The 12,024-nt window shown below is 38.1% G+C and overlaps 1 protein-coding gene across 1 annotated transcript in view; it reads left to right on the top strand.

The window, feature by feature from the left end:
- Nucleotides 1-403: 403 nt before the first annotated feature.
- Nucleotides 404-12,024, top strand: part of FGF10 (fibroblast growth factor 10) — a gene marked incomplete at both ends in the record, with an annotated part of 69,391 nt that continues 57,770 nt past the window's right edge. Inside the window, one exon of the mRNA XM_080933809.1 lies at nucleotides 404-755. Within this exon, the coding sequence (XP_080789935.1) occupies nucleotides 404-755 (352 nt within the window). The remainder of the gene's footprint in view (nucleotides 756-12,024) is intronic.

The raw sequence follows: 12,024 nt of genomic DNA on the forward strand, positions 1-12,024 counted from the left end.
TTGGGTTTTTTTCACCGTCCTGTCATCTGTTTTTCAGACCTCTTTTGCATCTAACATGGTGAAGAAAGGAGTGAAGAAGAGAACAAAGTAACCCCCGGGGGGGAATCGAAGAGCTCTGGTGACCTACACCACCAGTTCCTACTGCCGCGGCCACCCACGTCCAACTGTTCACCCAGTGACTGGAGAGACGCAGGCAGCGGATCCGAGAACGGAGCGAGGACAGGCAGCCGGCCCTTCCGAGGAGTTATGGATGTTGGTGAACTCGCTTCTGGCCAGATCCGTACCCGGAGGGAGCTAACCAGTACCCATCACCTGCAGCTGTCTCTTTGCCTCGCACCAGGTCTTACCCTTCCAGTATGTTCCTTCTGATGAGACAATTTCCAGTGCCGAGAGTTTCAGTACAATGTGGAAATGGGTACTGACACATTGCGCCTCAGCCTTTCCCCACCTGCCGGGCTGCTGCTGCTGCTTCTTGTTGCTCTTCTTGGTGTCTTCCTTCCCTGTCACCTGCCAAGCTCTTGGTCAGGACATGGTGTCACCGGAGGCCACCAACTCCTCTTCTTCCTCCTCCTCTTCCTCCTCCTCCTCGTCCTCTTCCTTCTCCTCTCCTTCCAGTGCGGGGAGGCATGTGCGGAGCTACAATCACCTCCAAGGAGATGTCCGCTGGAGAAAGCTGTTCTCCTTCACCAAGTACTTTCTCAAGATTGAGAAGAACGGCAAGGTCAGCGGGACCAAGAAGGAAAACTGTCCGTACAGTAAGTAACAAATGCGTGCTCCTCTCCTTCCAATTATCCACCCCCACCCCACGCGGGGAAGGGGGGGGGCAGAATCTGTTCCAGATGTGGCCAGCTAAATATTTATGTCCCCAACCCCTGTAAAATGATGAAGTGGAATACTTTCACACTAAATCAGCCCCCTCCCGAGTATACATTGTGCACAGCATTTCCTCCACGGTGCAAGCCTCCTCCACATCCCTTGCAGACCTATTCCTGGTCTCTCTAGTTTGTCACTCACAGGATCACTCCTGGTGCTCTAGAATTGTTGCTGCTAGGAGATGCTCCATTCTGTCTCCAATACCTCCCCCCCACCCCCCAATCTCACCCAGAGGTCTCCTTTCCCTCCCTTCTGGAAATGGCTCAAGTAAACACATTTTGTTTCTTTTCGCTGGCAATCTTAAGAGTTTTGGGACAGACTCCTCAAGCTGAAAATAATTATCCAGTGTCAATTATAGGAGCTTTATGGGAACTTTAAGGAAAAAAAGTCACTTCCACTGTCCCCTGGTCCCCAGCAAAAACCCCACCACTTCTAGATAGAAGCCAACGAGCTTATTTTTCCCTGGTTTTGATTTTTTTATCCCCCCCCCCCCTTTTGGGTCCTTCATTTCGGTGTGAGTGATTGCAGTCCGTGAAGTTAGTTTTTCGGGCAGCACCGCTATTTGTCTTCTGCCTGCCTTCTCTTGGTAACATGATGCTCATGTCTGCATTGTCAATAGCATATGCGCTGCTTTGTGGTGTCTTGTTGTACTGTTTCTTCTGAAACCTCTCATATTGCAGAGGCATAGTACTACAGCATTGTAAACATCTGGGACTGGATTCACGCAGACCTCACACAAATTTCATTGTCATCCTTTTATTTTCAAAGTAAAAGCCCAAGTCTGTTTCCAAGGCTGTATCCCATAGGGCGAGGTTGGTCTCCCCAGCGCACATTCTGCAGGGGATCCTTGGATCTCTTTCTCTCCTTTTTCCTTTTTCTCTGGTCTTTCTTTTGGTTCTGTCTTGTGGGGGTGGGGAGCTGGGGGGCTGAAAGGGGAGAAAGAATGGGCAGAGAAGGGGTGGATGCTGTGTCTCTTCTTGAACCAAGCCAGCCAAGCCAGATTATTTTGTTGGCTTCCTTTCCTGGTTACTTTCAAGTGCTGAGACTTATTCATCCTCCATTGATTGTTATTTGAAAGGCTCCCAAGGCTATGTAATGGCACTGAAGACAGTAGACAATGACATTTAAACATCTTTAATGACCACTTGGCTTTATCTCTTTGGTAAATTCCAAGTCACCTTTCAAGGGGAACTTTTTGTTGGTTCTTTGGGAATTCTGAGCATATATTGGCCAGCAAACTTAAATATGTGAGTCACACGTTTCACTTGTTTTGACTCAGAGTGTATCAGGTCCTGATGAACGAGACAAATGACCGGGAATTAAGCATTTCATTTTTCAATAAAGATCACAGGAACTAAAACCTAAGTTTTTTTTTTTTTTTTTTTTTTCCCTCGGAGGACTAGCAAGCATCCAACATTAACTTTTGCTAGTTTTCACTTGCTTTCATCCTAATAGCCTGTTAAAATTACCAATGTGTTTATGAGCGATACATTTGCAGAAGCATTTGCAAGTAATCTATGTTTAGTATTGGAAATATTCAATACCTTATTCCACACACATATGCATCTCATTCTGATGCTTAGAAAGTAGCTTGAAATGGTACTACTGGGGATGGCTACCTCTCCTTGAAAGTCCACTGACCTCTGAGAGCTTTAGATCCTATAGATGGCTTTTACGGTTTGATTACCTAATTTAATAATTTTGCCTACTTTGAAAGTTGAATCCGGTGGTGGTACCCAGTTAAAGGAAGAACTAACCTTGGGGTTGCAGGGTTAGTTTTTTTGTTTTTGGTGTTTGTTTGTTTGTTTATAATCCCCATGGGCTGATTCCCTTTAGTTCATATGGACAACATGAAGAAATGGAATAACATTTCTAAATTTTAATCTTTAAGTTACTTTCCTCTTTTTCGATATTTTGAAAATAACTCAGTCCTGTTGTTGCTCTGCTTGATTTTTTTATGTGATGTAATGATCAACCTGCAGCTATTTTGGTTCATGGTACTGAGATGACTATTTTGTAAAATAATGATTCCTGTGCCATGAACTACTTAGCAAAATGACTCCCGGGAACACATTGAGTTTTATTTTTACAATATGAACTATCCCAAATGAGAAAATTATGCAACTTTTATTGCATAAACAAAGGCAGCAAACTTCCACTCTAACATTTTAAAAAAGAGGCATATCTTTTTTTTTTCTTGTGGGATAACATATACTAATTACTAATGCTCTCTTTTGAAATTATAAGCTAAATATATAATATAAGAAGACTGTTTTAATTAATGGTTTAAAGGGGAAGGAGGGTGGTTATGTTGCTAAATATTGTCAGACCATAATTAATTTAAGCTTTCCAAGAACATGTGTATCAAGTGAAAAGTACATATTCAAGGGGTCTTCCTTTCACACGTGAGCTGGGTTGATTCATCTGAAATCCATGGTATCAGTAAGATATTGTTTAAATATTCCATAATTGCACGTAAGAAACATTTGACACACCCACAGGGGTAGCCAGCCAGTCAGCCCACCAAATGGTAGCCTGTTAAATATTAGGATATCTAATCTCTAAAGAGTGTTAGTTCCTTGTCTAAAACCACATTTCAGTACCATTTCCCTAAACAAGATATTAATTAGTGTCAGCAGACAAAGCTGTTCTCTGAGGTTTGCTTATTTTAAGACTAAAATTTTTGTTGTTGTTGTTGTTACATTTGACCCCTGCTAGAATACCATCACAGCTTACCTAAGGGCTCATATGTTTGTGATGCCTTGGATAATTCAGCAGCTGTTTCATTGGCTCATTGCCAGCAAAATGCTAACAAAGAGAAAGAAAGGAACTCACTTCTAAGTATCGAAAACTGAGTTTTCTTTTAAAATATCTTCCTCCAAAGCTAACACCCTGTCTCGGACAGTTCTGAAGTTTCGACATACGTTAAAGAAACTCTTCTTCAAATGAGTGATGACGATGGCGTTTTTTTTTTCCTTTAGAAGGGCAGTGGGGGTGTATATTTTCTTTGCTCTTTGCTATTGTATGGAAGTAGAATAAAGTGCATAGGGTGAATTATGTTTCTCCTGCTGGAAGACTGAGAAAGCTTGAATAATTGAGGTAGCTATGGTGTGTCTGTCACTGGATATGGGCAGGCTCATTTAGGTTTTGTTTTATCATTCCTTACATGGAGAGCTTTGCCCTTGAAACATTACCACTCAGCTCCAGTTCCGACCCCCTAGAAAGGCTGGATACAGCTGTTAGGTCCCTTTGCAAAGGAGGCTGGTTGACTTATTTCTGAACACGAGTCAAACAGCTGTGAGGTTCTCCCATGGTTGTCACTTGAAGAAAAGAAGAATCCAGCAAAAGGAACAAACAATATATCCCGAAACTAGAGACAACTGTATAGATATTCCCAATACAGAGTCCCACAGTTTATGGGTCTTTCTGAGAAAGAGAAAAAGAGAGACCAGCAATATATAGCATGCAATCCATCTTCTCATGACACTCAATATTTACAATAGTCCATAACTTTGATAAAATTATCCACATTGGAAAGTTGAAAGCTTAGGTTGGAATAAGTGGACTTTCAAATCATGTAACTACAAACTGAAGAAAGCATATCAGGAATCCACCCCCTTCTAATCATCTCTCCTTGGATGCTGTAGCTCTCAGTTTATTAGATGAAGACACTCCATATCTCCTACAAATGAATCATCTAAAACTCACATTGCCTTTAGCTGTGAACACTAACCTATTTCCAATTTCATTGGAAGAGAAGTAGAACTACCATAGGGATAAGGTGAAGGTTAAAGAAAATCATTGCAGGTTATCACGTGGTACAGACACTCTCATTGCATCCTTCAGTTCAGGGTTCTGTTCTGATATTATGTTTGAGAATAAAATTGCTCATGGACACACACAAAGTGCACATACATCAATCTCACTTATGCTAACAGAGGTCATTAGGAATACATGAGTATTTAAGAAAACCCATGAATGTCATTGTATATAGTAATTGTTTACAGCTGAGGGCCAAATGCTTAATTGTTCCCATGTGCAATAAAATGATTTGATTGTAAATACCTATGGGCACTTAGGCTGTTGCAGGAACCTCTAACAGAGGGCTGACTCTACAATCACATTATAGGGACAAAGCTGAAGGTAGTAAGTCTGCTGTAAAGTGAATCAGCAAATCAAACAGATATGTTGCCGCTTAAAAATGGTAGGTTGTGATGTCAAAGACATCCCTTAAAGGCTCCTGCTATTACTTTTTAGTCGGGAATGGAGTTTAGTATTGGATAAAGTTTTAAAAGTGTTGAGGAAAGAAGGAACTACAGAATTGCCTCATAAGAAATACTCAAGAGTTTTCTGGAGTGGGGGGGAGCAGGGGGATCCTATGAGCAATTTATGGCTTCCACTGGTTTCTTATTTACAATTGTGGTCCTTTCTAGAATTTGCTTGCAAAATTTATAACCAGAAACATTTAATCATCAGCATGGAGGATTTCTGAAGGTAGAAGACACTGTATTAAATGTCTACATGACACTGTCTTATTACCTTTAATGCATTCTTACCATGTGGAGCCTCTACTTTGATGCCTTTATCATAAATCCATTAAAACGCACAACTTGAGAGATTCCTCTTCATAAACCTGATTTATAACCACTACTAGAAGAACCTAACAAACCAGTTGGCTGGAATAACATGCTGGTATTGGAGGAGGAGAATGTAGCCACCAATCCCGAGGTCTTGGCAAGTTCAGTAACCTGGTACCTAAAGGTACAGAGCATTCTTTAGAAGCACATGTTTCCAAAGTGATATTTAAACAAATAATCTTTGATAAAGAAGGGTCCCATTAAATCAAAGCCCATTGTCTGCACATTTTTCCTATATTGTCACTGTTCAGCTTACACATAAACTCTTATTCTTCCGTGTTTCTTAGAAATTAAATAGCTTGCAATGAACATGAATAGATACTTTAAATTCCTATACAATTACTTTAATGTTCAGAGGGAAAAAAAACCATTTATTATCCAAATGTATGTCTAGCTTTCCACAAACTAAAATGTAGGGGAAGAAAGTTGGCGGCTCATTTAAAACGGAACCTATGCTCCTCACATTTATGAGCTGCCTATGGCTCTCTATCTGCATCTTTCCCAAGTCTTACTGTCTGCGTGCTTATCAAAAATTATAGTGCAAATTATATTTATTATCTTTCCAAAGGATGCGAATCCATGAGTATTCAAGGTGATTTTAATCTATTTTAACATTAGTTCTCTGAACTTTTCAATGAATAGCAATTCAAGTGACAGTTTTACTATGACTGTTCCAACATTTGTCAACATTAATAGTTGATGTTTGCTTAATATAAGTAAGTAAAATATTAGCATTTCCCTTGAAGAAGTTATAAACCTCTTGTTATTTTACCGTGAGATGAACTACAAATCACTATTTATTTCATTGTAATACAGCTTTTTTCTAACAGTTAAAAGATATAACAAGCTTCATTTTGCTTCAAGTACTATTTTACAAGTGTATAGAAACATTACAAGATATATTACAGTTACTTAAGATCTTTTTTATTTACTGTTTCACAAAACTTTAAACTTTTTTTTCAGATTTAAGGTATTGATTTTCTAATATCAGCACATCTCCCAATGTTACATTTACTTGAACCAGCAGTGAGTACAACCAAAATTATCATAAAAGTGTGCCTTTGAAGTTAAAAAAAGGAAATATATCTGAGTCTGATGATACATCAGTCACACTGCGATTCTGAATTGAAGGATACAAAATTTTGATGTTACATAGTATATTTTTTAATACTGAGACCTTAATTTTAACTGCTCTTTTTTCTAATTAATAGAAACATTCACAATGTCTACCAGGGAGTCAGAAAACCTACAAAATAATGGCCATCAGGGTTTCTTGCCTTCCAACCAGATCACTTGTGTTCTTTCTTTGAACATTGTGTTCTAATTGGAACAATAAATCAGAGAAGACACTCAGAGTAGATTCCCATGTAAGGTGGATAACTGGACAGTGACTTTTTACTGCTGCTAACACGTGCATCCAATTACCATTTGATAGATTCATAGTGCTGGCAGCGCAGCATTACCTCATTGTATAGCTCACCTAATAATTCTTCTGCCTAACTCTGTCTACCTTTACCTATACCTAACCTGTCAGTACGTGTATTATCATTAATGAGGAACTTTCAGATGTTTGGCATGCTTCCTGCAATGAATGATGTGATAGAAATGTGAATTTATTACCTAACTAAGCTTAATAGAAGGCAATGTCTTGATTAAACTGATGTACTCTAAACTTTAAATAATTAAATTAACTAGACAAACCTAATAATTCCAATACAATTCTACCTAATTCTGCAGTGTTAGTTAACCGAAAGATAAGGGCTTATCTACAAGCTGTATTAGGCTACAAAAAAAAATGTACTTTTTCTTTCAGGTACCTTTTAGAATGCTCCCTTCCTTGATAAACATAATTGTTGTTTTATTTTCTGTGTTGAGATTGAGTTGCCATCTGTGGTATTGCAACTTGACTCAAGGCTCAATTACTTGCTAGGAGTCCTGTTTTGAGGCATCTCTTGACAACTCTGTTTTAGAAATACTGGGAATCCCTGATTAATTTATCACCTCTCCCACTATCTTCTCTTCCATTTTGTTTGTTAGTTTGTTTTTAATTTATATTTTTCCAAGTCCTTAAACCTACTATATATCTTCAAAGCCAAACAAATCAACACTTAGCACCCAAAGTGATATCCAGCGTCAGAAGCCCAGACAGATACTTGGCTATTAGACAGTTTATATTCAATGCATAAGAACTCCATTAGCTTAGATTGTATAGTCAACAGTAGCTTTATTACATTGAGTTGTCTGCTAATTCCTCCTTACCTTAGCCACCAGGGCAGGATCTTCTAAGCTCTACCTACACCAAATGGAGGAGACCCTTGCTTGAACATCATTCTGTGTTTGATTTCCAAGTGAAACTCCTTACCAAATACTTATTTCTGACTGCTTTGTTTTCTATTCCTTTAACTTTTTATTTTTATTTTTTTTTGCACTTGCACTACTCTCTCAATCCTCTGCTACATTTCTTACCTTTCTACCTTCCTCTAAATTTACATTTAAAAAAGACAATTTAGGAATGAGTGTTTTCTCCATATGTAGGAGAACATAAATGCTGGTTTGGAGCTATATGATACTCCTGAACGTCAAAAAGACTATCAGACACCTTTGCAAAGCTTCGGCAAACAAATGTAATTGGCTTTAAAAATAATAAATTCACACCTTCATTAATTCTGGTTATTGATGAAAAATACACACACACATGTATATGTATATGCATATATATATTCCTATGTACTTCTGTTTAAGCAAATACAGAGAAGTATATTTTTATTAGCAATATTTTGGAACACTGAACAGTAGTTAGAATCTCCAGCCGTATGTATCTATATTCATATTCTTCTCCTAAGAAAGCACCTTTGGGAACTACTTGCTAAATTGGAATTATTAGTTCTATAAACATAGTCTAGCTATTTATATGCATTAAATTTATATGTCATTGTAATAGTAACTAAAAGTTAAGCTTTCTAAATTGTTTCTGATTTACCAGTAGACTTAAAGAAATAGGTATTAATACTCCGTAATATGGTGAATGTGACAACACATGACATATTTACAGCTAAAGGGAGATAGTTTTGCAACAATATTAGTAACAATACTCATCAGATTTTTCTGGGCACTTTAGAATGTGTCACTAGAAAGGTTCACCACATAGACGAAGAGGGAGAGTGACAATGATGCCAATCAGATGACAATATAAATGACTGATGAACAAAGATGCAGGGGACATCCAACCAGCCAGAAAGCTGGTGAAAAACATGTGACAAAAATTCTAGTTGCTGGGGGAAAAGTCCAACTAGAGAACTTAAAGAATTCAAGCATATACTCCAAGAAGAGGGTAGGGGTTTTACTGGAGCGATGAAGACCAGCATTTTAACTCCCTGGATTGAGTGCAGGCAATGAGAAGCTCTGTGCTCTAAAAGGGCTGACATGACAAGAAAATATAACCCAACCCCTGGCATTCAATTGGATGTTAAATTAACTGAAATGAGATCCTGTGATGTAAGAGAAATCCCACAGAGGTCACCAATAGCCTGTGTATCAGCAGAAGGAAAGCTCAGACCCAAGTCTTGTTAAAGCAACTCTATACCTTGTCAGTGGAATTTAGGAAAGCACAGGCTTTAATTCAAGGTCATTAAATATGGTTGTAGAATGAAAGTCACCATAGAAGTCATCAGTTTGGTTGGAAATTGCAAGACAAGCGTGTATAGCTTTGTGCAAGGTGTCATAAGTAAAATAAGCATATTAATTTTTCTTTCTCTTTCCTATATAATAAAGATAAAAATAGAGAGATACTTCACTAATTAACTCACTTAAAAGAAACAGGACAATATTGAGAATGCTGTCGTGAAGGTTATTGGAGACGTAAATACTAGCACTGGAAGTACAGCAAGTATTCTGCTCCTTGTGGCTACTGAAGGTCCTGGAGGCTAAGGGAAGTTCAGGAAGCTAAGAAAATGTGCCCTGAGGTTAGGCTTGAGGAAAGTTCACTGCAATGGGACTTAATACATGGACAACTTAATATTACGTGCCATATATTACATCTTCATCAAGTCAACATAGCATTTTTAAATGAATATAATCATTTCATTTTTTTCCAGGACAGACAACTGTTATTTGTTAAATTAACCACACTAACCTTAAAGAAATACAATTTGAGATACCATACAAATCACCTGGAATTTGATTTAAATTATGAAGCTCATAGTCTTCTTAAGTTTGAAGAAAGAGTAGAGGCTCTTCAAGAGACTAGTAATAGATACTTGAACATTGAACATCGAGGGCTGGCTAAGACAGAAAACGAAGAGTAATGAAGAACAGGTAGCAGAGAGAAATGAAGACAGATTACAGGCTGAAATGCAGGAAGAGAAAAGTAATTCTAAAATTAAATATTTTAAGTCACGTTATATGTCATTAGGGTCTGGTTTTGACTAGGACTGTTAAGATATTATGCTCTTTGCATTCATTTCCTGTCCCTTTGATTCAACCTTTCAGGCTATTCCTGTACAAGCCTTCACTCTTCATATGGAGCTGAGAGGTAATAGGATGCAATTTGCACTCAGAGCGGAGAAGCAGGGTAGAGTTATGTAAGGAGCAAATACTAACTCAAGGAGAGATTGATGACGTAAGACCAGAGTAGGAAGAGATTTGAGCAGGACAGGACAGGACAGGACAGAACAGACAAGAGTGAGAATACCCAGAAGAGGACACCAGAGAACACATAGTTAAACATAACTCACAGTTAAAAAGAAAAAAAGCATTCAGGAGAAAGTGTAACACCAGAGTGAATACTTGCAAGCTAGTGGGCACACAATAAAACCCTAGAACTTGCTGTCACAGAAGAAGCAACTGTGTATATCTGCTTTAGGGCTTCTGTTTCTCTGTCATGGTATCACCTGGACATGGTTTAAAACTTACATTCTTTATTTTTAACATTATCCCCAGTTACCTTTGGGTAGATAGATAAATAGATAGATAGATAGATAGATAGATAGATAGATAGATAGATAGATAGATAGACAGACAGACAGACAGATAGACAGACAGATAGATAGATTGTGTGTGTGTCTTTCTTGCATTTATATATGTATACCATGTGCATGCCTGATCCCCAAAGAGGTAAGAAGAAGGTGTTGGATTCCCTGGCACTTAAGTTATAATGATCCGACATGTGGGGGCTAAGAACTGAAGCCAGATCATCTGAAAGACCAACAAGTAATGCTAAACTCTGAGCTATCTCTCCAGCCCCCTCATTTAGGTTATGAAATAGAGAAAAATACAGAAAGCAAGCAAACAGAAATATTTGAAAAAATGCTCAGCAGCACTATTGGGATGCTGTACTGTACTGCCAGGCTGTCCCTTGATTTTCTCCCATTCCGTCTTAGGCTTACTTGACATAGATGCTCATAGGAAATAACAAAGTTGGCTACAGCTCATTATCTGGCAAATGAAATACTTCGGTATGTTTTAAACAAACAAGGGCTGTGGTGTTGACAACATGTATATGATAATATTCAGCAATGATGCTGGGTGCTTTGCTTTCGGGGAGAAAAAACAGTCTTAGTTCTGAAATGTCAATGCAGTGTGATCTTGGCCAAGTTACTATCCAAGGCTTTGTTCTGCACCTGGGAAAAATATGTTACTAATAATCTTCCTCATTATTGACACAAAGATATGTTTCTAGATTTACAACTATGACTGGAAATGTAAGTTTTACCTATCAGACACTCTACAGAACCCAGAGGTGTTGGCTGTCATCAGCCTTTGATGCTATGACCAACTTGAATTGTCACTAATTATCCTATTATCTAGGATGAGCCTTGGATTAGGGAACATTTTTAAAGTAGGCATAACATTGATAATACACTACCTAACTTTGCTTTATAGTTTACAAAACATTTAATATTTTCATCACGAAGCTAGAAATAAACAGTGACCTAGGCAAATGTAAAATTGTACTATAATACATGGACCGGGTTTTAGAGACATCAGATCTTGACTCACATGAAATGTGAATAATAGTATAAAATTAAGGTAGCCATTACCCCATGTTGTTTCCAGAAGAGAAAATTAAGCTTGAAAGTTGTGTCCAAATTGGAGCCACACAGTTATGAGTCAATATCTGTGGCCTATTAAACCCTCTCCTATGTATCTCAGTACAATTTTACATTTGACTTGTCACTGCTTATTTCTACCCTCATCCTAATTGAGAAAGTTGGAATGGGTGTACACTGTGTCTCACTGGGCTTTGATATAAGCACTTAATTCAGTACTTGGCATTTGTGATCTGTTTTCTCCACTATTATTATTAAACAAATTAATCATCCTCACTTCATAGCCTTGGTCGAGGCATTGAGACTTTTCTGGGGTCAGTCATATGTTCTGAAAAGTATGATTAATACCCTGTGTGCTTGTAGGGAAGGGATTGAAGTAAATGATCTCATAAAATTCCATTCGGTTTTTATTCTCCAATTCTGAGAAATGGGAAAATTCTTTAGAAGGCCCACTGTTAGTTATATGG

Source organism: Micromys minutus, assembly GCF_963924665.1.
Source record: "Micromys minutus genome assembly, chromosome: 20".
NCBI classification, from domain to species: Eukaryota; Metazoa; Chordata; class Mammalia; order Rodentia; family Muridae; genus Micromys; species Micromys minutus.